The 26,933-nt window shown below is 39.3% G+C and overlaps 1 protein-coding gene across 6 annotated transcripts in view; it reads right to left on the reverse strand.

Moving 5' to 3' along the window:
* The window catches only part of STK26 (serine/threonine kinase 26), a 63,964-nt gene extending 37,841 nt beyond the window's left edge, over positions 1-26,123 (reverse strand). For 4 of the 6 annotated variants that reach the window (XM_060137075.1, XM_060137074.1, XM_060137072.1 and 1 more), the window contains exons 1-2: positions 25,381-25,961; positions 25,118-25,278 (exon numbers count right to left, since the gene is read on the reverse strand). In XM_060137075.1, coding sequence (XP_059993058.1) covers positions 25,118-25,159 — 42 coding nt within the window. In that variant the 5' untranslated portion in view covers positions 25,160-25,278; positions 25,381-25,961. Of the gene's footprint in view, positions 1-25,117; positions 25,279-25,380; positions 25,962-26,073 lie in introns of those variants that run through there. The other 2 variants (XM_060137071.1, XM_060137076.1) reach the window with 2 other exon arrangements.
* Between the last annotated feature and the right edge of the window lie 810 nt (positions 26,124-26,933).

A 26,933-nucleotide genomic window follows, 5' to 3' on the forward strand; every position in this document is an offset into this window, starting at 1 on the left:
TATAATAAGTTATGATGTATTTGATGGCCATTTTGAGTTAACAGTCAATATTGACAAAGAGTAAAAGTTTAGGTCTAGTTAGCTTCTAGAAAATGGGTACAAACTGTGGAGGGGGGTGTAGGGGCAAAAAAATTTTTCCTCAGCCCTCTTAGGGCCTCTGCCTAGGTTTGAAACTTAAACTAAGACAGATGAACAGAAGAAAAGAATATAATTTAATAAAAGTTTTAAATGACACTGGAACCTCCATATGGAAATGAAGACTGAAAGAAATGGTTAAACCTGTGTGTTTTTATGCTAAGTTTGATGAAGAGTGGAACGTCGGGGAAAGAGTGATTGGGCAAAGGGTATGAGCTAAATACAGCAAACTGTGGGAAACTTAGCAACGCCTGTTTGTTCCGATTCTTTTTGGCGCCACCTTGTCTTTGGAGATAAGGATGCTCCTTTCCTCTGGGCATAGGGAGAGCACCTCTCAAATGAGAGTTTTCTGACCTGCTTCAAGGCAGCAGTGTGGGGGAGGTCTTTCTCAAACTCCTTCAACTTAAAATATTCAACATGCCAAAGTGCGTATTTTGGGGTTAGTGTGTCCTGAACCCCATCAGGGGACATTAAGAATAGGTGATTAGAAGAAACAAGAAAACTGTAGGCCAAATTAGAATTAGTCTTGGGGTTCTAGCAGTATGAAGACCTGGAAAGCCAAAGGTAGGAAAGAACCAAAGATAAAGAATCTAGTTTCTTTGAATCTGAGGTAGCTATGTAAGCCCTCTAGTCTGGAACTGAAAGTGAAAACATAATAGATTCAGAAAAAAGAAGATAGATTTCTCAGAGGTTTTTACCAAGAAGGGTTGAGTTCAGGTGAAAGAACCTTCAGAAACCGAGAACCAAAGTCAGCAAGGCTGACCTCAAACTAGGTTTTGCACTTGCCTCCCAACCTTAGTAAAATCCATACTATGAGTGCTCTTGACTATAAAATACATTTTGCACTTTACAAAGAATCATCTGTGTATTGGCCTATCAGTGACTCACTAATGAGGAGGGGCACACAGGAAATTATGAGCAAAGAATGTGCTAATGCTATCAAGGCTTAGAAAGGAATATCTCTTACTCATTCCAGCCTCTCAAGTGGTAACAACCAGAAGGGATCTGCAATGAACTCAGGATGCCCTGACAATCACAGAGAGTAACTAAAAACATTAGCTTAACAATGTACTAAAAACTAGAGATATACCCAGTTAGCTGTCTCTTTAAGTTGCTCAGATTAGTTCTCCTAAGTTAAAGAGGAAATATTTTTCTAGATTACTTCCACGTCTGTACTATTACATGTCATTTAACAATATGGAATGCATAGAAATATAAGTCTTTCTCTAGTGGTTCCATAAGCCTCAAATTCAATTCGTTTTATTATGGTATGTTAAGATTTTTCAAATGCCCTATGAACACTGCCTCAAAAGTCTGTTGCGTGCTTCCTAATCAAGATATTGCCAGAAGAAAAAAGGGAAAGATTAAAAATCAACAGCCATCTACCCCTTAACACTACTTGCGTTCAATACCACAGGACACTATCTGTCTTTTTAAAGTGCTATATATGATCTAAGCACAATTGACTTCTCTCTGGATAGAACCATAACAGTCATAGGCATTTAGAGCTGTAAGGAAATTGTCATTTAATGCAACTCCTTATCACCACCGTCAGCAACAAGCATTTATTGTTTGCCTGCTGTGTCCTAGGTTAATACCACCAAACAGAAGCTGCGAAATTTAAGGCCATTTATGTCAAAATGATGGTAGATGTAGGGAGAGATTAAAAACGGAAACAGAAATCCTGGAATTAAAATAATTATAGAATCTCTGAGATGAACAGGAATTTAGCAAAGAATGAATTTAGCAGGATAAAAGGAATTTAGATTGATCCAAAATGTATTTTTACAGGGAGAAAAACTGTAGTCTAGAGAGGTTACAAATTGTTCAGTGATATAAGGCAATTAACTAGTGGCAAAGCTCAAACTTGAGCCCGTCTCCTGACTCTTAAGTCTAAGTTTCTTTCACTACAGCTTGTAACCTAAACTATACCCTTTTGCTATAAAACCAAAATTATTTTCCATCATGAACAGATCACACAGCTATCCAATGTCTACATACTAATATCCCTACATTTAAAGAAATTGAAAAAAAAAGAATTTGAAAAAAATTTAAACTTAGAAGAATTTGAAAAAATTTAAAATAGGACTTTCCTATTCTTTGAATACGATTTCTTATAATTTTTGAACGACTATGCAATTGACTGATCCCTGTATATAGGCACAATTACCAAACAGTTCATATTAGAGCCGTACAGTATGTAATCTTGACTTTCTGACAAGGTTACTATACTTGGACCATTTTTCCATGTCAATAACTAGACTGGATTGGGGTAGCCTCTAAAGTGTGGGAGGCAAGGTAGCAATGGTATTCTATACCATGATTCCCATAGGACCCAATGTCCGGAAGCCAACAGCTCCAATTCCAGCTTTATCAGTGATTTATTGTAGACTTCAGTAACCATTGACACTAAGGTTTTCAGTTCTGTTCAGAAAAAAGACCCTCAAACTGATGAAATTATCCAAGAATAAAGACAATACTTTTGTGCTAGGTTTTATATAGGCATAGAATTGTTCAAATGACCATGTGAATACTCAGATTACTTTAATAATGAGAAGGATAAAGCAAACTCCTCATAAATTTTTCTAAATTTTTGAAGAATGTGATGTTAGCAGAGTATTTCTCTACCTTACCTCAGGTTCATATTACAAGTATCTGATGAAATTTTATGGAAATCTTAAGAGACCTCTGTGATTTATATTTATGAAGTAAAATATTTAGCTTCACTACATTTTGCATATAACAGAATAAGAACTAAGATCAAAATTAATTATGTCTGTATGTGTTTCAAATTAAACAGAAGAATTGAGCTTAAAGTCAAATCTCTTGAGGTGGTCAGTCGTTTGAGTTTGTATTTCCATGTCTGTGAGAGCTCAAAATACTTGTATAAAGAAAATGTTCCTAGTTAACCTATTCTTATTGAATACCCACATCTCTCAAAGGTAATTATAACTTGCTTTTGCAACATAAAGTAGAAGTCAAATTATTTGATTTTATGTACATAATGACATAAATGAAATGTAGTCAGAGATATAGTTAAAACAGCCCTGGGCTTCCTTGTGGTCTTCAGACAGCATTTTCTAAACTCACAGTTGAGTCCTTGTCTTTACTCACCCACTTAAAAGGCAGTTTAAAGATGGATGAGGCAGCAACAAGGCAGCCCTGGTTGTAATAGCAAAGCATAAAGTCAACAATTTAAACTTTCAGCAATACTGTGCACAGCAACAAGAAAAATGTGCTCATACGGCAAAAATAAAATTAAATTTATAAGTACTTTTTCATCTTCCCTTTATTATTCCTGTTTTTTGGGGGGTTTTAATTTATTTATTTTTGCCTGTGTTGGGTCTTCGTTGCTGTGCGCAGCCTTTCTCTCTAGTTGAGGCGAGGGGGGCTACTCTTTGTTGTGGTGCGTGGGCTTCTCATTGCAGTGGCTTCTCTGGTTGCGGAGCATGGGCTCTAGGCATGCGGGCTTCAGTCATTGTGGCTCACGGGCTCCAGAGCACAGGCTCAGTAGTTGTGGCGCACGGGCTTAGTTGCTCCGCAGCATGTGGGATCTTCCCAGACCGGGGCTCAAACCCATGTTCCCTGCATTGGCAGGCTGATTCTTAACCACTGCGCCACCAGGGAAGCCCTATTATTCCTGTTTGTAAATGCACCTCATTAGCAAAAATACTTAGAATGCAAATATTTTAGTAAAGGATAACTCTGTTGAAATTATTACAAAAGATTTTGACATAGCTGTTTGAAGAGTTTCACCTGATTAATAATTCTGAGTCTACTTCATCTTTAAGAACAAAAGAAAAATTTATAATATTCCTTCATCTTAATTCCTCCTACTCAAGAGAGGATAAGAGAAGAGCTTCCTCTGCCCCCTAAGTTGCATTCTTCTTTTTACCCAACCTCAGATCAGAGGAAAAGAACAATGAAGTAAGCAGGACACATTCTGGGATGTGAAGAATGCAATTCTTTACATAAGTTTGCAGGACAGTCCAATGTACAATCCGGTAAAGAAGAATGAAACATTTCTTTGATTCTATTGTCACTTTACCACATGCCACATTTTTCTCAACAAAGCTGAACTACAGAAAGACTGAGAAGAAATTTAATTATAGCTTCCTCCATCTTAGAAATCCTCAAGCAAGAAACAAAGTCATAACAGGCAGCACTTTTATTAGCTCCATTTCCCAGATCTTTAAATTCCTATTATTTTAATTGAGAGTAGAAATGTCAGATTATTTTGTTCAGCCAGGTAAATCACCTTTGGATCTAAGACCTCTTAAATTAAAGGAAATAACTAATTTTGTCTTTTTGACTAACTCTCTGGGAGCTGAAGTTCCCTTAAACCTTTAATTATATCCATAGGTAAAGGGAAGGAAACATCCTGCAAACAATCACATTCTTCTTTCAATAACCAAAAGTCAAGGCTATCATCAAAATAAATGCTGGACGCAGATTCCATTGCATCATTTAGCTCATTTCTCTCTGACCTCACAGCCATTCCAAAGGAAAAAAGGAGATCTGGTTTCTTATAAGTATTACAGAGGTAAACAGCAGAAAGGTCAGGCAAAATTGGCATAATTTTGCTTATCCCAGAAATTACACGAAATCAGCGATTAAATGTCGGCTTCACCATCTGTATAATGAGGGAGAGAGGTGGGCTCAGGGAACTGTTAAGTCCCTTACTGTTCTGACACTGTGAATTAGTGAAGCATTAGAAGCCAAATCCCTTTGTTCCCCTCCTTCTATCACTAGCAGTTGCCAACTCTAGTTTTGAAGCAATCATTAAGGTAAGGGATGAACTGGCATTGGCCACATGGCCAACTCTACAGTGGTATACAATGGCTCAAATGAAAAGTATATACTATCCCATTGTTCCAGTAAGAAATTCAGAATTAGAGTAGGCTGCATTCAAGTTCCAACTCTCTGATACTATAATGAAGCAGGCTCAGAAGCCAAGGATGGATGGATAAAGAGTAGCAGAGTGAACTACAATCCAGACTGACCTCTGGCCCCTCACACTGGCCATGGCCCATTATACATGAGCGACTGCTCCAAGGAAGACAAGGGGAGCCAGGAGTTCAGCTCATACAGGACCTAAGGTTATATTCGTCTTCCTCTTCTTTTAATTGTAAATTCATTCAGAAAGTAAAGTGGCATGCAGAAACGAATGCAGTTATATTTGCCCATATACAGAACTAGAACATCCAACAAAACTAAAGGACCAAAGGGAAAATTTCAGGGATATCTTACCATATCTCAAACCCAATGCTTCAGTAAGTAGTAGCTTAGACGTACAAACAAATGCAATGTTCCACTGGGGCACAATTCTACTTTCTTATGTTTGAGCCTTTAGGCCATGCCATTTTCGCAGTCAACAACACCCTACATCTCCTCTGGAAATCCACATCTCTAATTAAAACAAACAAACAAAAAACCACCTTCCGAACTCCCCAGGGGAACCTGATCACCCAAACAAATTCCATTGTTTCACCCTCTGCCCTCCCACAGCCCTTTGCTTGAGCCTCCGTTACAGCACGCATTTCATTATTTTTGCATTCTCTTTCATTGCCATGACTTTTCTACTGCTATTTTCTAATGAGTAAGCTCATTGAGGTTGGGGCTCTATCTCACTAAGCACCAGGTACCCTCACAGCACCCAGTACAGTCCTTCGTATACTGTGGCTCTTGAATGTTTTTAGGGTGCTTACCTGGGGGCCCTCCTAAGATGAAATCTTTGGCATGAGGTTATCCTTCCATTTGCAATTTGAATTGACTTTCAGTACAAGGAAGATTACATTCAATAAACTGAAGGATGTTAAAATAGATATGAGATTCTAAGTCAATCCCTACTCTCACATGTGATTGACATAATAAAAACTTTCCAAAGTGACAACTTTGAGTTTTTTCCTTTCTACTGGGGAGCTCTTTGGGTTGCAAAACAGCAATTCTTTTTTTTTTTTACATCTTTATTGGAGTATAATTGCTTTACAATGGGGTGTTAGTTTCTGCTTTATAACAAAGTGAATCAGTTATACATATACATATGTTCCCACATCTCCTCCCTCTTGCATCTCCCTCCCTCCCACCCTCCCTATCCCACCCATCCAGGTGGTCACAAAGCACCGAGCTGATCTCCCTGTGCTATGCGGCTGCTTCCCACTAGCTACCTATTTTATGCAAAACAGCAATTCTTGAAATAATATGGAGCTATACTCTAAGGAGAGTTGGTAGGAACCATACACACAAGGATGCACCTCAGTGGCATATGGAAATCTGATTCTGGAAGCACATCTGTAATCACTATTAAACAGAGCCACATGACTACTGTATGTCCTAGAGAGTCTCGCATGATGTCATACATTAATGCAAAGATTAGAGGCCTCAAAGAGCTACAGTCTATGTATCACTCTGCCGAACATTTCTTTTAATTTAGTTGGGCTGAACACATATAGAAATGCACAATTCGATCAAGGATCGGGTTTAACCATAAACATTAAGGTTAAAGTTAAAGGGATTATTACTGACTAGACAGGATACTGTATAAATATGGCTTGGGATTGATAACAAGCTCTAACTATAAAATACTCATTTGGAAAGGAAGACAAGGCTATACAATGAGAGGAAGACAAAGATTCTGCTAATATATAAATGATAAAATGGGCCATTATTTAATCAAACCCACACAGGGCACTTTAACATGATGGACACTGAGAGCCTCATTTTATGCTATCCATACTAGAGGCAAAATTAAAGGATGTCATTCTAGCACTTTCAGAAATAAACACCTTTGGATAGAATCTAAGGCAGAGGCCCCTTATAGCAAATATCAAACTATCACGGATAATGTTATAATGAATCTTCAACACACTTATTAAAATGCATTGAATTAAAACAAAATTGATTTGCTCACTGTCTATCTTCCTTCTCAATGTGGAACTCCAATTAAAATCAATAGGTTTGAAACTTGTAAGCACAGCACTAAATTATTAACACCATGAGTTCTTTTAGAAAATTAACACTGAAAAAGTGGAATTTTACATAGACTTACCTTTTCATTCTTCATGAGAAAGTGGTTGCAGTATAATTTCCTTCCAACATTTCCCTCTTTAATCAAATCTATACTTTGAATGAATTTAATCAAATAGTATTTGCAAGGAGTTACCCAATGGAATCTTAGGACTAAGGAAATTTATCTCTTGGGTCCTGCTGGCTTTAACATTCTTTGATCCCAAGAAAATGATACCGATGGCATGATGTGTCAATAGCAAAAATTTTAATCTTGGCCAGCCCTAAGAATGGAGCAGAGAGGAGATTATAGAATGCTCTGAAAGAATGTTCCCTAATTTCTCAACAATCCATTTCCCACTTTTCATTTCCCCAAAGTGAAAAATATCATCACAATGTGTGTTTATGTGTGTGTATGGGTGCATGGCTAAAAGAATAATGTTTATTATTTTTTACGACCTATCTACTTCTTTAAAAGAATTGGAGCAGTGCATTAATAAATAGGAATGCACTCAGAAACGAAGTAAAGTGGGATGTGTATGTGTAACTGTTGTACCTGAAAACCTAAGCTAAGAAGAACTACTACAAGGGAGTATAAAGTAGTTCTGTGCCCCGCACCATGATACACTCAACATCTATGAGAAATCAGCTCACATCAACAAATTTGTTACATTAACAAAACAGGGTCTGGATTTCAACATCCTCACTGATAAGGATTTTGTCATCAGTATTCCCTTTCCTTTGCACAGGGGGTACCAGTTCATTTGAAAAAAAGAAGTCCTAAATATTTCCAGTTTCCCATAGAATTTCAGCTTAGAGAACTCTTCTTCTTTTTATTATAAATTAATCTCTGCCTAGAGTTCATCAGCTTTTCCTGAACTAAAGTTTCTCAAACCCATCTCCATCCTACCCTACACCCCACTGTCAATAACATTTGTGAATGTTCTAATCCCTATCCCTAAAGGTACAGATTCATCAGTTTTTAATCCCCATTGATTTGTGCTGACATTGCTGAAATCTATTCATGTCACCAAAGCACAATATTAGAAAAATAAATTTTCAAATAAAGGGGAAAATGCTACTGAAATTATGAGATACCTACTAATATGAGTTGAATTTTTTAATTTTTAAGAAATACCATTATAAACATAAGGCTGTTTACATATTCTCCATAAAACCATGGCTAAGGTAATATATTTTAGTAGTTGGAATAGATGGTCCTGTTCACTTTGCAATCAACTTAACGAAACTGTAATTCTCCAATAAGGATAATCAACATCCAGTACCAAATTTGAATACATGTACAAAATCTGATTTTGTCCTCCAAAAAATATGCTATACAATCTGTTTAGAAACTTTAAAGGACCATAGGGTTTTAGAACTGGAAGTGATCTTTATAAAATACTTGGCGGTTTTGATTTTATAATGAGTGATTTCTAGCTGGGGATGGGGTGGGGGGGGCAATGACAAACAAGTAACCTCAGGATGCAGACAAATGGCAAAGTTCCTTAATTAGTTTTTGAACTGCCATAGCGAAAATAATCTTGATGAGCAATTCAAAGTAATTAGAATGCTTTGAACAGTATGCTACCCAAAAAGATCTGTGATCTACAACTTGAGCTGACTGGTACCCTATCATTTTACAGCCCTAACCAGAGATAAAGTACCATTCACCAAACAAATCTTTATGGCCCTCCCCAAAAGGACCCACAGAAGATTTTGAAAAACACAACCTTAGAAGTCCATTTGTCTTTTCTTGTCTTGCCTAATTTCATTCCCTTCCTTTCTTTCCCTTCTTCCCACCCAGTCTTAAAGCCAGCTCAGCCATCCAGCGATGCCTTTCCTAACCATCTCAGAAGCCTCACTTGACTCATCCATCCTAGGAATTTCTGACAGGTTAGTAGGGAGCCACTGAAAGCTTTTAGCAGATGAGTGAAAAAATAAAGTCTGTGTTTCAGGTAGTTTCATTATTTCTGCACATTGCCTTGGAAAGTTGTCAGCACAGCTTTCCAAGTGTATTTAGTGACAGAGGCCAGAATGGCATGATAAAAGAAGGGATGATGTCTGACATTTCCCAAGAAAAAAACACTGCTAGAACTTCATGATTAACTGAATATGGAGATAAAGGAAATCAGCAGCAAATTACAGATAATTCCTGCTGGTCTTTTTCTCCCTTGATAATTTTGTGATTGACCAATATATGTTTTATGGCTGATGGCACCTCTCCCACTAAATCAAGTAGTTAAGTGGCATTTGGTAGAGCCTAATTACTTCATATGCTATGATCTAATCATTTTAATGCAGTTTTGATTAAGTACTATTCTCCTTACTGCTGACAAGGTACCTGAGATGCTAATTGTAGGGTGAAGACACTTATTCAGTACAAGGAGGAAACAAATGTGATTATATCTGACGCCTAATTCTCTCTATTCACTTTCCTTCTCTAATAGATATAGCTCCTTAATTTAAAATAGTGATAAAAGCAATCAGTGCCCTTCCTCATAGTCCTATAAAATTCAGTCACTTTTATTTTTTTGCTATAGAAACTAAGAAAAATATTAAAATATATTTGTATATACATACACATAATTTATCGTTCATTTTCTGTTACCAACAGAACTTTCTATATCACTCAACCGTTAAAATTTTTGTCTAGAAAACAAATAAAAATGTATTTCCCTATTAACTATGATCTGGAGTCTTTCCTTGAATTAAGCATTACAATAATGGGACCAATATACAAGTCAGTTACCTCAAAAAGAGAAACTTTCCTATTATCTTACTGTATACCTAATCCCAGAGAAAATACTATATAATGCTTCCTTTTTTTAGATCAGCAATTCTCAATGAGGTTCCACACCCTAAGACAGGGCTTGGCAAACTTTTTCTGTAAAGGGCCACGCAGTCAATGTCTTAAAGGCTTTGTGGGCCAGGTACAGTCTCCGGTCTCTGTCATATATTCTTTTTTAACAACTCTTTAAAATGTAAAAAAAAAATTTCTTTTTAGCTTTCAGGCTACACACAGACTGCAGGCAGGATTTGGCCCTTGGCTATAGTTTGCCAACTGCTGCTCTAAGGAATCTACTGTGTGTAATAAATAAACTCCTCTCTAGTGCATCTAGAATGGTTTTAGTTGTGTCCTTCTTGGGAGAATTGAGAAAACATTAACTCATACCATTGTCTCTGTTTTGTGGTGCAGAATGACAATTGCAATTGAGAAAGGCTGCATTAGATTAACAAAGCTCCAAAAACACTACTGGAAGAAGGTGATCATTATTATTTTAAAAAAATACAGGCATTCAAAAATATTTACAAGGGAGAGGGGAAAATGCAAAATTTCAAGGAAACTTCCTTTTGTACAAAACATAAGCCAAACATTACAGCCTTACTACCTCTTAGTAGAAAATTAATTACACATAGTAGAAAAGTAATTACACATTAATTGCCTCAGGAGAAAATTAATTACATCCAATTCAAAATTTGCTTGGAATGAATACATGATCTCTTATCTTTTATAAATAATAGCCTAGGTCCAGACTCCTGAGCAGAATCCCCAAAGCTCACAGTTTTACATTTGAGGAGATGTGTGCAGGCATTATTTCACAGTATAAAGGAAGAGAATACACTACATTCTTCATTCTAGTAATTAGGAGACGACAATTTAGTGTCCTACTAGGAAAAAAGAATTAAATTCTCAAACTTTGGAATCACTCGGCCATATTAAATAAGAATATTCTTTTACAATATATGGATCATCTTTTGAGTTAAAGGGGTTTTTAAAAAATCATCTAAAACCGTGCTTTATCTTTCAATCAGGATCATACTTACACTATGACTGCACGACACACTGCCATTAAAGAATAACACACAAGAGTAATCAAATTAAATTGCTTTGGGTTATACAGATTGACTCTCCCCAAAAACCCAGGCACGTGGATGGACAATGGGAGAAAGCTATCTCTATCCTGGAAAGTGGGGAGGGGGCTGCAATCCCTGGGCAAAATACAATGTTGTTGTTGGTTTTTTCCAAGTATGAAGACATTTATACCTTTTAAACTATTGGAAAGTTAAAAGCCAACAATAGAATAATATAGTATTTGGTATCCATAAGTCTTCTTAGAAAAAAGTAATTGGACTACAAACTTCTCTAGAATTCTTCTCCCAGCCAAGACATAAATCAAGTGGTGCTAAAAAGTGATTAAGCAAACTTATTTAAAAGTAAATCTGAGATGCTACACAGCCTTGAAATGCTCCAAAAAACTGTTTTAATCATTCCCTGAGGGAGAATTTTAAGGCCAGAACCTACTGGAAAAGTAACAATCATATTGATTCCAGTCATTTGGAAGAAAGATTTCTTCTCTTTAGCCTCCCCTTCCCCATCCCCAAATAACAGTCCAAATTAGTCAGATATAATCCAGTGATAATCTGGCACTTTTCCTTGTTAATGAAAAGTATTCATTTTGCCTACAGAGGGAAAAAAAGGCCACCCAAAATGACTCCAAGTGTCTAGAAACAATTTATTGGTGCAGTACACACGCCACCAAAATTGCACATCGTAAACAGAAAAGCAGCTGAAATCACCATCCCTATGATGTCAGCTCTTCCCCCTGATCTTTCACAAGCTTTCTCCCAACCACAAAAGACTCTTTACATTTTCTTGCCATAACAAGTCGATTACGTAAATGTAACTTTTATCACAGAAGTCATAAGCAACAAGAAAGAAATGAATTACTATTACCTCCCCAATTTCCTTTTCTGTTAGCTTTTTCTCCTCTCTGCAGAAAGTAGAGAAATTTCCCATTCTAAAAAATATAGAGAGAATTCTCAATCTTTAAAGCAAAAGACTACTTTTTCCCTTCCTAGGAAATACTGTCTTTCTCTTCTTCCAGTGTCCAACACCTTTTCCCTCACCTACATTTTCTGTCTGCTCATGTGCAGCAGAAATCCTCTGGTATTATGAAATTCTACCTTCCCAAAGCACGGTTTACACTGCAGCCTCCAAAACGATGTCTGAACCTCAGCACATAGAAGAGCCATAGCAACAGCGGTGATAGTTTTTTTTCACTTGCTATTACCAGAAATCACAGTCCGAAAAGATGACGATGGAGGTGTCACCTATGCTAAAACCTGATTCACTATTTAACTAGTTAAATCCCACGTTTTCATTTTATGTACCCTTTGGGAAGCCTGTGACAGAGTAAAAAAAAGATCTTTCAGTGACAGTCACCATTTTTCATGAAGAGATAAATAGTTAAAAAAAAAAGCAGCTCTCCTGTATGAGATTTTGTTTGCCACTAAAACAGAATCCAATGCCCTAACCCCCTCCATTCCCTATCACCTTAGAATCTAGTGTAAAGTACCTATAACAATTTTAGCTTCAAAATAAGAGCTTAGACAATGATCACAAGTTTCTGTTAACCAGAAGTCATTTGTATACTACTCACATGCCTCTGATTTTACTAATAGGTAAACAGATTTATATCTATCAAAAGCAGTTCCTTTGATGCAATGATTCTCTGTAAGACTATTCTACAGGAGAAATTAAGCAGAGAATTGAGAATCTTGATAAATATAATCCTACGTAATGTTCAATCCAATTCTAATTCACTAAAACAGCTTAACACTGGTACTGAATTTCATTAAAAGTTGTTTTCCATGACCTGTTTCCTGTATGGAATAGACTGCTGTGAGTCCAATTTCTTTAAGGATAGTAATAGTTTAAATATTAAAGACAGAAAAAGGAACTAGTGACGATAAAACTGCAACGTGTAAAATCCTGATAACACTGTTATGTATTTAGTCATAGGTACGTATATGCATATGTATTTACCTTTTATAAATACATATTTAAAGATTTTTATAAATCTTTCTAAAGGTGGTAAAGAACTCTATATATTTACTATATAATAAAAATATTTAGCAAATCCATGGATACCATAATTTTTACTGAGTACATAATTTTTACATCAATTTTACTGAATTCCTTTTATATGCAGACCTTCTTTTTTTTTTAACATCTTTATTGGGGTCAGACCTTCTTAAATGACATTACCAAATCATCATTTTCTGCTTCTTGAACTTAGTGACCATCCTATCTTTTACCCATTTTTATTTTGACAATGCACTTTTCTACTTTTTAAAATAGTTATGTCTAAATTTGGTACAGCTGACTAAAAACTCTACTGGCCAATGTTGAGCCTCATTTTCTTGAATAGATCAAAAGTGTTTTCAAACACAAAATATACTTCATGTACAATATACATTTCATGTGCATATACACACAGCCCCCATCAATTTTCCCCAATGAAAACTTAATTTACCGTCCAAAATAATGAAAAATGGGTCACAAAAGTAACTAAGTATCCTGGAAAAGAGATAGCTACCCCAAAAGAGGTGAGAGGTATAAGGTAAACATACCAGAATTTTACACCCAAACAAATTGTATTGCCTAAAGGGGGAGAAAGTCCCCTAGGTACTCAAGGAACTTATTTTAATGGTAATTAAACATCACCTAAAATGTGTTTAGAGGTACATTTCTACACATGTTTTTGAACATCCTCACTGGTGGCACATCTTCGATTCTGAAGGATAATTTCGGTTTTGTTAGCTGTGTGTTCATTTTAGAAATTGAAAAGTGACTTAGGTCCAAGACTGGTGAATGAAGTGGGGAATCAAGTTTGCTCACATTGTTTGGTGTTGGCAAACTCATTAAGTAGGTCCATTTGCTTCTCTTATTTTCAGTTCTAATCCTTTGTTTAAACTGAGCTCTGAGCTTTCCTACATGGCACCTGTTGGCAAATGGCAATATATTAATCTGACAGGTATAGAGAATATTTTAGAGAGCAGAAGCTGGAGTCAGAAAGGCCATTTAGGAAGTGGTTTGATATTTCCTTAATGATTCAGAAGTAACTTCCTCTCCCCTCCAAGAATTTCCATATGTAAACACAAGGTGGCTTTGGAATATGATAACTTTGAATGGGTATTTTTGACATAATAGTAGCTCAGAGTTATTACATCCGGGTTTTGTTGGGGGGGAATACAGAGTGAGGGAAAGGGATTCTGTACAACAGAATTGATGAGATGTATCAAAATTGGAAAAAGTCTTTAAAATGTCTATCTTTGGGGTAAATGGTGCCACTTACTGGCATTTAGGAAATTGGCATTTTATTTCACTTTAGCCAAACTGCATTTTCACAAGTATAAGCATAAATAGATTTCATGTTCTTAATAAAAGTGTTTGCATTTGAAGAGCATTTACTGAGCTGTCAAACGTACCTGGATCAAGGAGCACAGAAGTGGGTGACGGCGAGATTTTGGAAGCTACAAAACTTAATACAAAATTGAGTTCAGCTTCTTGGAAGGATGATTGAAAATCATGTTATTTTGATTTCTCACAATTTCATCTACTATGTCTCTCCATGTAGGACCTCCCATCTCCATCTTCACTGCTGAACAAACCTGTTACTAATTGCTTCTGCTTGGTTGTGTGGCCAGTGCTTCAAATTCAAGTTTTAAAAATAACCCATTTTCTCCCAAACTCAACAATATCTTTGAGTCTTTACTCTCCCCTCATGTTTTTGCCCTTCCCATATCCAATTAGTCACCAAGGTCTGTCAAGTCTTCCTTACATGGTGCTCAGAGTGGTCCCCAGACCAACGGAGCAGCTGGGAACTCATTAGAAAGGCAAATTCACGGACACTGCAGACCTACTTGAATCAGAAACTCTGGAGGCAACCTAAATGTCCATCGACAGATGAATGGATAAAGAAGATGTGGCACATAGATACAATGGAATATTACTCAGCCATAAAAAGAAACAAAACTGAGTTATTTGTAGTAAGATGGATGGACCTAGAGTCTGTCATACAGAGTGAAGTAAGTCAGAAAGAGAAAAACAAATACCGTATGCTAACACATATACATGAAATCTAAAAGAAAAAAAAGCTTCTGATGAACCTAGAGGCAGGACAGGAATAAAGATGCAGACGTAGAGAATGGACTTGAGGACATGGGGAGGGGGAAGGGTTAGATGGGACGAAGTGAGAGAGTGGCATGGACATATACACACTACCAAATGTAGAATAGACAGTTAGTGGGAAGCAGCTGCATAGCACAGGGAGATCAGCTCGGTGCTTTATGACCAACTAGGGGGGTGGGATAAGGAGGGTGGGAGGGAGACGCAAGAGGGAGGAGATATGGGGATATATGTATACATATAGCTGATTCACTTTGTTATACAGCAGAAACTGACACAACATTGTGAAGCAATTATACTACAATAAAGAGGTTTAAAAAAAAAGGAAAAGAAAACAAGAAACTCTGGAGGTGAGGCCTGGCAATCTGTGTTTTAACAAACCCTCCAGGTGGTTCTGATACATGCTCAAGCTTGACCATCACTGCCCTAGATCACACCCTTAACAGCTAAAGCCTGGGCTATTACAACATCCACTTATTATATCTAGCCTTTCCCTCTCCAACCCAGCCTGTTAGGTTGGAAGCCTAATGTAATCTTCCAAAAACAGACAACGAGCCATTGCTTTCATCAGTTCACTTTCTTGATTAAAAAACAACAACAAAAACAACAACAACAACTTGCTGTAGACTGAGTTAAAAATAACTGTCTCAGTCTGGCATTCAAGGCCTTTCATAATTTGGTCCTAACGTAGTTCATGGCAACAAGCACCTACCTCACACCTCTGTTATGGAAGGAACCTTGTGTGTGTCCCTTTATGCCTTTTCTCCTGCCTGTCTCCCACTCTCCTTTAAGGGTCTGTTCAGGGATGTCCTGCCTAGAAGCAAGGTAGTGCAGTGACAAAAGCACAAGTGCCTAGCATAAAGGCATTCTATAAATGATAATTCCCTTCCTTAGTCTGATGTTCCTTGGAATGCTGCTATGTCAGTTTCTATCACATTTGGGATTCATTACTATTGCTCTGCATTGTTAGATACCTAAATGTGTAGATGTCTAATCTCTTCAGTTTCAGTATAAACTTCTTGAGGTCAGGGACTCCTTTGTGCTTTTTGTATCTCAAAGATAGGTATCAAGCACTATGTCCTACACAATGTGGGTCTTCCAAACTTTGCTGCTAATAATTTTCTAGCTTAAATCACACCTAGCTGTTTCATGAAGACTAAGCGTGTAAAGACATTAAACCTGGATCACCAGCGTCCAACTTGGGAAAGTCTAATATATTACCATTAACTGACAGGCACATAGGAAGGCTCAGAGCAAAGTTCAAACAAAGGATTTGAAATAAAACTAGAGAAGCAAACAGGACCCTAATTAATGAGCTTGCTAACTGTTCTTCCCATGGGGTTGGTAGCACTTAAAAAGCATACATTTGAAATATGCTTCTTTCCCTGAGGCTGCTAGACACACTGACTGTAGTCTCCTTAACCACAAGAGGTCAAAGTTCTATTTTCTATCCCTATACTTAGTAGCATGTGTGCATGCTTTGCTGATTGGTTTCTTTTATGCTTCTACTTAAAGTTAAGGCAGGCAGCAGGAAATTGAGACCAGGGAGGCCAGAAACTTTCCCAGCTCTAGGGGGCAACGATAATGATGAACCTAGCTCTGGGAAGAAATTATGACTTTATGGTTTCTACTGGCTCAGCTGCCCCAAATTTTCTTGTATTAATAACAACTTATGCCCCACTTGATTATCTATGTTGCCCATCCCTTCCCCATCACCCACTGCTATGTTATTTATACTATACTGCAGCAAGCAGTTAAATCCTAGCTTAATATAACATACTGTAAAGTGATATGTCCCAAAGCCAATGGCTTAATGGAAAGCCGGGGGAGGGGGATGAAAAGGCACTAACAGAGCAAGTCAAAAATGCATTTTCAAAGAAAAATCTGGATGCGTCTAAATGTCCTTGAAGTCTTTACTCCACCTGCCAAAAATTCACTCCTAGGATTGTGTTACTAGGCACTATTGAAATCTGGTAGAGTAATTCACTAGTGTGCTTAGAAATTCCCTAACATATCTAGTATGGTATGGATTTCAAATCCAGTAAAAACTTCATTAAGTTGATACTGGGAAGCTATTTCTATAATTCAAAGCAACTGTTATTCTTCAGCTAGACACTCTATTGTTCTGTAATAAACAAATTGAAAAATTCAATGATAGTTGATTTGAACCCTACTTTTTTCAGTCCTTTACATTTTAAATTGATAGGGTTTTACAGATTTCTTTTCCTCACTTTTTTATAAAACAGGTGAAAGGGGAAGAGGGGAAAAAATACCACTACGAACACACGATCTCTGTTACAAGGATCTTAAAGAAAGGTTGAGAAGTTTTTATCTGTAAACATTTTTCACGAGAAAAAGATAAAAACACAATGCCTTGGATTTCCTCAGCAGCACATTCTTGAAGGTACTTGATCAAAAAGGAGGAGAGTGGACATTTTTAAAAAGATAATTAGAATATTTTTAACTCTTACACCTAAGCTGTCTATAGTTTTGTTTACTCTAGTCCCCAGGAAGTATGAACCACAATTTTGTTCATATTTTGCTAGAATATCCAAAGCTGTCATACCAACGGCTAATCCAATATTTTAGGACACGAATCATTCTAATCCATGATCATATGATAAACGAAGGAAAAGAAAGGCCAGCGGGCTGCTGTCAGAAGTATGCTGGAACAAGTCCAGAAAAGGCTGAGGCAGAGTATAGCTCTATCCCCAGTAAGGTAAATGCTGGTGAGAGGTAATGGGGAGAGACAAGCAGGAATAGAGGAGAAGGATGGGATCTGCTCTGCACTAGGTTTCCTGGTTTCTTTGAATGTGCATTTCAGAAGATCTGCTTGAAATATATGGGATTTGGGGGAGGGACAACAAAGAGGATGATGGGTAGAGTTGGCCAGCAATATGCTCTTCTGTTTTTAAATATAAATTTGAAGTCATTTTCCTATTGGAGAACTCTTCCTATTTCATAGGATTGTTGAGAGGAATTAGTTAATATCTTATTTAAATGTTTGCTTTCTGTGGTCCCTACCATATAACACCTTGGTCTAAAGTGGCAGATGACCAAATGAGAAATGTACATAAGATGGAATGAAAATTTTAGCTGTGCATATTTTATTGATTTTTGTTCTTTTAAAAATGAGTTACCTCATGGCATTCCTCCAGAGACATTGTTTTATATGTACCTGTGGTAGAAATTCTTTGGGTCTTAACTACAAGAAATGAAAAGGAGTTTGTTGCATCACACCTAATAATAGTGTTAGTTTTTGTTCTCCTAACTCTGCTTTCTAGCAACAAATGAGTAAAACCACGACTCTTTCAAAAGATACAATTCATTCAAAAATTATCACCAAGCAGTTTGAAATTCTACTATTATATTTCTTTTTAAAAGGCATTACTTCCTGTAACATGTGAACATCCATGGGAGAGGTCACATAGTGAGCCATTAATCAAAAACACCTTAATATCAGTGAAATGTATCAGATTCTTTCTAATGTGACGGCTGGGACAGAGAAGTAAAGAAGTTTCTTTTATTTATTTGTTTGTATATTTGGGGGACGGGGGAACAAAGGGAAGGAACAAGAGGTTATTTCTCCCAAAGCCATAAATTTGTCTGAAATCAGCCCTAGTTACTAGGAAAGCAATGAGGGCTCCTTTTTCTCTCAAAGGTCTTGCAAGATGAGAATGAGAGCTTCAGTGTGTGGACAGCTGATTAGTTACAAGTATATTTTGTTAGACCTATTACATGTAATATATTAAAATCATTTTACTAAGTATAAAATGTCTACATTGTACACACATAAATTAGCCTTCATGAGCTAGAAGAATTCAAGCATTACACAATATATTTACAGAAACAGAATGGAAAAAAGTCAGAAAAGTCTAGTCTATATGTACTGCACTCACTAGCCTACACTTTTACATATAATTCATACCTAACGGTATAAATAAAAGTAAGATACATGGTCCCTGCTTTCAAGAAATTTACAACCTAGTTTGGGAGACAAGTATAACATATATAATTAGGGAAAATCTAAGGCAGTATATAAATCAAGGACTGGACTGTCTGCTACTGACAAGGGATATAACAGGTGCTTGGAAATGGGAGTGTTTTCTGTAGCCTGGAACATTCAGAGAAAGTTCATGGGGAAAGCAAGATGGAGACCTTGAAAATCAGGTAGCATTTGGCCAGTCAGTGATTGCTGAATTGCAACTGGCATGGTAGAACAAAAGGGATTTCTTGTTGGGGAGTAGAAATAACTAAGTACAGATCTGTAGAGAGGAGCCAGATAACAGAAAGTCTGGAAAGCTGAGCAGGAGACTTTGGGTCTGGTGGTGGTGGTATGTGTGTGGGTGTTTTGGGGGGGTGGGGAGACTGGATTTCACTAGAAAAACATGGGTTGTCAAGCAGGAGTGAGAGGGGATAATGACAGTGTTTTCATGTGATTAGCCTAGCATTGTTCTGTAGGATGAACTGCCCACATACATCATAACACCTTTGATGAAGGAGTTCAAAATATACTCCACAGATGATAGCTAATTCATCCTAATAGCACTCACTGAGGCAAAGGAAATGCAGCTTTTATTATTCCCCATTTTGTAGATGATTTGCTCAAGGTCACTGAATAAATGAAAGGCAGAATAAAAAAACACAGTATCACAATGTTCAATGGTTCCTAGGTACTAGCTAAATTATATTCTCTCATTTTCTATAACTCAAGCAAGGGAGGTACATGATGGACATTTGTCCTCATGTGCCATTTTTAGACCCTCATGAGTGTTCAAGGCACATGTCCTACCATGCCCAATTCCTGTTTACTCTCCGTTCAGCCCCCAGCCTGCTTACCCCATACCCTGCAACTACCTCCAACTCTCCCAGCTCACAGTTGTCTTTGATTATTCTGTTTCAGCTGCTCTTCTGCCACTATCATTAGCATATTCAACATCTCTGAATATGCTTCCCACCAACGAGGACAATGGTTTGGCTTTATCTATGAGTGCAAGCATTGCTCTCTACCTCTTTCCACCTCAAATTGCAAAGGTGATCAGTCCTTTCAGAAGGTGGAAGGAAGGTAAGAAGCCTACATACTAGATTCTGACACCAAACTGAATTCTTTCTCCAATTTAGGTTTCATGATGAGAGTTAAATTAAGAAGTCCTCCCACCCCAGTTAACTCCTTCCCGATCCTGACACATTTTCTCATCCCTCCATGCTTTTTTTTTTTTTTTTGCGGTACGCGGGCATCTCACTGTTGTGGCCTCTCCCGTTGCTCTGGATGCGCAGGCTCAGCGGCCATGGCTCACGGGCCCAGCCGCTCCGCGGCACGTGGGATCTTCCCGGACCGGGGCATGAACCCATGTCCCCTGCATCGGCAGGCGGGCTCTCAACCACTGCGCCACCAGGGAAGCCCCCCCCCATGCATCTTAAGTCACCCTTCCTTTTCTTACAAGCCAACCCTCCACCTATGCTTCCTGCCTCACAAGGGCCCTCACTTCCACATGCTCTCTGGCATTATGACCTTTCCCTCCTTGGTGGCTCCCACCCTTCAGTTTCAAGTAAAGAAACTGGCATATAGTAAATGCTCAGTAAATGTCTGATGAATGACCAGAGCTCCAGATCTATATCTTCAAGTATTCGCTGGACATTTTTAAAAACAGCTTTACTGAGGCATGTTGAGATACAAAAAAAATTGTACATATTTAATGTATACGATTTGATGGGTTTGGACATATGTATACACCTTTGAAACCATCACCACAATCAAGATAACAGACATACAGCTCTACATTTTTATTTTGTCATCCCACTGTTACCTCGAACTTCACAAGCCTAGAACAGAAATCATTAATGTTCTACTGGATCTGGCTCTTCTCCCTGACTTTCCGATTTCTTTTGGATGTACCATAATTGTCCCAGTTGCCCATATTCAACATCACAAAGGCTTCGATTCTTCCTCCTGTAACTAGCTAATTACAAGTCTGGTAATTATATTTTCTACCTCATAGTACTAAGCATAGGGAAGGCAATCAGTCAATGCAAGGTCCATTACATCTGTACAGATATGAATACCTTGTTGAAATAGTCTCAGTAGATCAAACTGCCTCAAGTCTCTCAATCCTCCAGCTCATCCATTCAACCAATCTTAAGATTTCTCTTCCTATATACAACTTTGTTTGTTGAGCCTCCCTTACTTAGAAATGTTTAGTGGCTAGTCTGAAGGCCAAAACCCTTCCCTAGCATTCAAGAACCACCATAATCTGGACGCAGTCAAGTTTTCCAATCTTACTCCCTATTATTTCTCTAGTGTAATTCTTCATCATAGGTCAAGTGATTTTATCCAACGCTCAAAGATCGTGTGCGTGCACACACTTGTTCAGGGTATTTCCCTGCTTGGAAATGCCCTCCCCAATATGGATCCTAAAAATCCTTTGGGGGCAAGCCTTCAACTCTTCCAGTCAGCAACTTCTATTATAGAGTAAGTATCACAGATTTTGCATTATTTGATATTTCATGTGCTAGATTTATCTCCCCAACAACATTTTAAGATCTTTAAGGGCAGACATCATGTAGTATACTTCTGTATCCTTCCCAGAATCCAGTAACTAGGTTCACCAATGCAAGGCAATGTTTTCCAATTCTTAGATAAAAGTCTCCAATAAAGTGTTCATTAATCCTTAAACTTCATTTCCATATCACATCTCAAATAACAACCATTTACAAACTGTACCACCCTGATCATATTTAAAGATACATGAAGACTAATGTTTAAATTCTTTAGCAGGAAGTTTAAAAAATTCTTTCACAAAAGGCATAACACAAAGCATAACATAATAATACTTAGTACTCTAATTCAACATTTAACCTTATTCTCCCACCCACATTTTATGAAAGATTTAACACCCAATTTAGAACACTTGTCTTCATAAATACTAATGCAGGTTCTAAGGGGAAATATCTTAAACTTAAGTATGATTTACAACTGAGAACTTCAAAGAAAAAATATGTTTTAAATCATTAAAGAGTAAATATTTGAGTGGAAAGAAACAGGTTTATTGGCTTATTTTTTTAAGTTGTGCTTTAAATATTTTTCAAGAGTTTAGCTCCTGGTATGGAAAATTAGTTATATACTAGAGAAGTAAGCACAAATTAAGTACCCAAAAAATTCATACCCTCCACATTTGGTGTAATATGGCAAAAAGTTCATTACCACAATATTAAGAAATATTAACAATATGAGTCTGAATAACTAATTCACAAGGAAGGGTTTGAACTGGACCAAATCCTGGGTTTTCTTTCGTCACTCCAAGTTTCTTTTCTATTTTAAACTAGTGGCAACAGAAATTTCTTTGTTTGAAAGTCAGGAATGCTGGAAGTCTTAAGTGATAGAACAGGTAGCTCGACTTCACGTCTCTCCTCAGGGGGGAGAAAAACACTGTGGATAAAGTAAATTTGTTTTTATTTCTGGAAAAATCATTTTTTCCATCAATCTTCATAATTCCCTAAAATAAACTGTTAAAAAGTTATAGGCCGGTCGACCACTTCACCCAGATTTGTGGAAATACTATACATGAATTTCAAGAACACATGGCTAACTCACGTTTTCTTACTACTCTATAGGTCTAAAAGTTGCCCCTCTTTCACAAAACTCGAGAAGAATTCTACAAGCTCGTGATATATTTCTGCATCTCATCTGCAATATTTTTAAACAAAAGAATAGTCAAAGTAGTAGCTCAAGAGTCGCACTGCATGCCATCAAATTTATTTTTAGGATACTCCACAATTTTAAAAGTGGAAAACTTTTGTGTTGCACCAAATGCATAAGAACCACATATACAAAGAAAATGGAAATAAGAAGTTAAGAATTTACCATTTCATTCAGACAGAGAAAATGACAAATAAATATTCCTCTCCTCTTTTCTAATATTGAGATGATTGCCCTCCCCAAATCAGGGTAGACAAAGTAATCACAACTTTGGGCAGACATAAAGTGAAAAGCAGAATTTATCTTTCAAAATATGTGATTCACATTCTAAACCACCTTAATTAAGATTTTAAAATTCAAGAGATAGGGAGCTCAGATAATGAAACAAAGCAGGGAGCCATAATAAATACTGAACAGCAAGCAGTTCCTACACCATATAAATCAAATAAAGACAAATCAAATAAGGACCAGAAACCATATAAATCAAATAAAGTCAAGACAAATGAAATAAAGACCAGAAACCATTTTCTCCTCAGCACACAGAGTTCCCCAGAATCACAAACTTGATGAACGGGAGGCACTCAATCTGCTGACGCACGCACGCAGGCAGCGCGTGCACACAATGGAGAGAGAAGTACCGAGACCCTCAGAGACAAACTACACATCCGTAACGTTCTACTCTTCACAGAATGGAAAGGAGAGCACGGTGGGAAAAATTTCGCACTTTCTTCCACATCAGACAGAGCAAAACTGTAGTTAGTAATGCAAATTACTAATTCTCTTGATATAATCAAAGGCAGAACTGAATGAATGGGGTGAGGGGCAGTGGCTGGGGGAAAGAGGGAGGGAAGAAGGGGGGTGGCGTGAGAAGAAGGAAGTTTGAGGCATTTTGTAAAGCTTGAATGGATCAACCTATAAAAAGGCCCTAATATTTCTCATTTCCCTTTTTCTTCCTTTCTTTTTTATTAACTACACAGCGACTTCCTGGGACTCAACCCAGACTTGCCCTATATTTAGCTAAAAGGCCTGGTGCTTAGGAGACACAGGCGTCCTAGGTCAGATATATGTCCGACACAAACGGTCCTTTTGGGGGAAAGTATTTTAAAAGTCCCCTTTTTTGTGTGACCATGCATCAAATGTAACCAACTGCTTTTTAAAAAAAATGAATTCCATTAATTAATTAGTAAACTGAGGCCCCAATCCATAGCACTTGAATTTCTACTAGAAACATAAGCTGTTTACTACTCTAAACATTTTTTCTGAACGTAGAAAAAGTTTGCTTTCACATTTTTAGAAGGTAATGAGGCTTAAGTGTTTCTAGTCTCTGACCTATTCATAAATAGGTTGTTTAGGCTGTCTAGCAAAGGAAAAAAAATAAAATGTGAACGCTTAAAAGTCAGTAAACTTGGATAACATTTAGTAGATAACTTGAAATGCACCGATTTAAAAACATAACAGCATAAAAAGTGTGTGGCCATAGCTTATTTCTTCTTCAATAAAATGAAAATATAATGGGAGAGAGCTGGGAAGATGTCGAGTAAAAAGTTGGGTCCCAGGCAAGTAGTCCCTTGTTCAGGACAAAAAGCTTCCTTTAACCGCATTGCAACAGACCTCCTGTGGGAAAGGCAGGGGGCGGGGCGGGGGAGTCATCACCTCCGCTACTCTAACTTAGGACCCTGCATTTCTCACGCCACCCTATGGGCTGGACCAGGTTGGGGGAGCGAGATACAACTTGGCCCTGAAGCAGCAGCACCAAAAGGGGAAAAGAAGTCACCTCGCTCTTTGCTCTACGCATACAGGAAGAGCCCAATTCAAAGCCGCCACCACCGACACCCCGTTGCCTTGCTCCGCCCCAACTTGTGTCGTGTGTGTGTGTGTGTGTGTGTGTGTGTGTGTGTGTGTGTGTGTGTGTGTGTGAGGGGGGAGCACCACTTGCGTTTTACCCCACGATTTCCGAGACACCTCCATCTCTCCCAAGTTAAGTGCTCCCACCTCCAACCCCCAACCGCACCACGCTCAGCCGGCGCAGGTGTCTCGCTCCGGGCTATTTTGTGCACCCCCCCTCGCCCCCCAGCATCCCCACCTCGCCGCGCCCCCAGTCCCTCCGCGCGCGGCCGGCGCAGTGCACCACCTAGCTTACACGCCGGGAAACACTGAGAACGCTCTTCCCGGGTCACCTGGCCGGAGCGCCCGGCCCGGCTTCGGGGAAGCCCTGGGCCGCCTCTCGTCGCCCGTGCCCAGCGCGGAGCGCGCCCCCGGCTCCCGGGCAGTCACGTGGACGGCGGGGGAGGCCCGGGCGTCCTCACCTGCATCCCGGGCACTTGGACCGCCACCGGTGAGTGGGCCATGAAGGCGAAAGCAGCTCCGCGCGGCTTCGGCGGCGGTGGCGCCTTGGGCTCCGACTGGCTCCGACTGGCTCCTCCTCCGGGGGTAGGTCGGCGGCCCTCCCAGGCTTTTCGACCGGGGCCTGGAAGGACACATACGAGTGGGGTTACGGGGCGGGTGGCGCGCGCGGCCCGGGGACGGGAGGTGGGCGGTCCGCGGCGCTGCTCCCCGAGACTCAGTCTACCTTTCTGGCGCCGGCCCGCCGCTGTGGCAGCCGCCTCAGCTGCTGCTCCCCCTACTGAACGCTGGGCACTGTGTGTGGCGGTGGCCGGGACCTGGGCTCGAGTGATGCCGCTCGTCTGCTCCTCGCCGCTTTAGGAAGAGGAGGTGGAGGCGCCCCAGCCACCCGCCTGCTCGCCGGGCCGGGGAGGCGGTTGGGGGCGGTTCCGCCGCTGGCCCTGCCTCCGCCCTGCAGCCGGGCGGTGTCAGGAGAGCTAAGGCTCCGCGCAGGGAAGGGGCTCGGCTGGGGTGGTTGGAGCCCGAGAGGAGGGAGGCTTTCCCGGCCCACGGAGAGGAGAACCCGCGGCCAGGGGGGCCTGGAACACGGCTCGGCCTGGAGAGAGAAGGGAAGAGTTCGGGTGACCCTCGGGGTCCGAGGGCGTCCCGGACGCGGCCACGTTGCAGGCAGGCGTGCAAGGGCTCGGGCACACGCGGCCTCGCAGAAGTCTTGAGTTGAAACTTGGCGGGTGTTGGAAGTCCTTCTTGACTCCCCGATCTGGTCGAGGGCGGGGACGCAGAGAGCCGCCGAGTCGGTGGACCCCTGCTCTTTCCCCAGCTTCGGGCCGGGCCACTGGGCGGGTCCGTGACCACTCTCCTCTTTCCGGATTCCCCGCCCCCAGACAGGCTTCAGGTGACTTAGAACTGAGGCTACCCCTACCTATCTCTTGGGCTGTCAGTTGGGGGGTTTGGTGAGGGCGACCAGACTGGGGCTTCTCTTCATCACAAGTTCTGCACATGTAAGAGAGAGGGAAGTTGGAAAACAGATGGTACATCGGCAGAAAAATTAATGAGGAAATAGAGGCATGGGAAATGAGATTGGGTCATTAGATGGGCGTATTATTGAACTCAGCATACACAGCAGTGGTTTTAGCAACTCCCTGCCTCCACCCCATTTGAAGTTTCACTCCAGCAGGGAGACAGGCTCTTTTAAGAATAACCTAACAATAACAACCGCTATAATAATAATAGCAATTATGGTCATCTCATTATGAAGGAACCTTTGAGAACCCACAAGGGGTTGTAATATGTAATACAAGTGCCAGTTTAAAATGAGGATGGAGTTCCCTAACTTGCAGGTTGTTGTAGGTCTGTACCCAACACAGTGTTGGGACTCCGGCAGACAATAAATGTTTCTCTTGTTCCTTTAGAATCTGTCTCCAAAGATAGCAAATTATTGTTATCACTATAGTTATTGTTAATGGGTGCCATTTTCTTTGTGCCAGGGACCACTAAGTGCTATGTATATGTTACCTTATTAAATCTTTACAAGGGTCCCCTGAGGTCACATTGCTTTTCTTCCATTTTGCAGAAATGCAGAAAAAGGCTCAGTGAGGTTAAATAATTTGAGCCAAATATCACATAATTAAGAAGTGGTAGGGCTGGGAATTCAAACCCAGGTCCTTCTAACTTTTAAGATCTGTTGTCTTAGCAACTGTCAAGTAGTATACAAAATAGTATTGTTAACTATAAGTCACCATGCCATACATTACATCCCCAGAGCTTAGTAATCTTCTAACT

Source organism: Lagenorhynchus albirostris, chromosome X, assembly GCF_949774975.1.
Source record: "Lagenorhynchus albirostris chromosome X, mLagAlb1.1, whole genome shotgun sequence".
In the NCBI taxonomy this organism is placed as follows: domain Eukaryota; kingdom Metazoa; phylum Chordata; class Mammalia; order Artiodactyla; family Delphinidae; genus Lagenorhynchus; species Lagenorhynchus albirostris.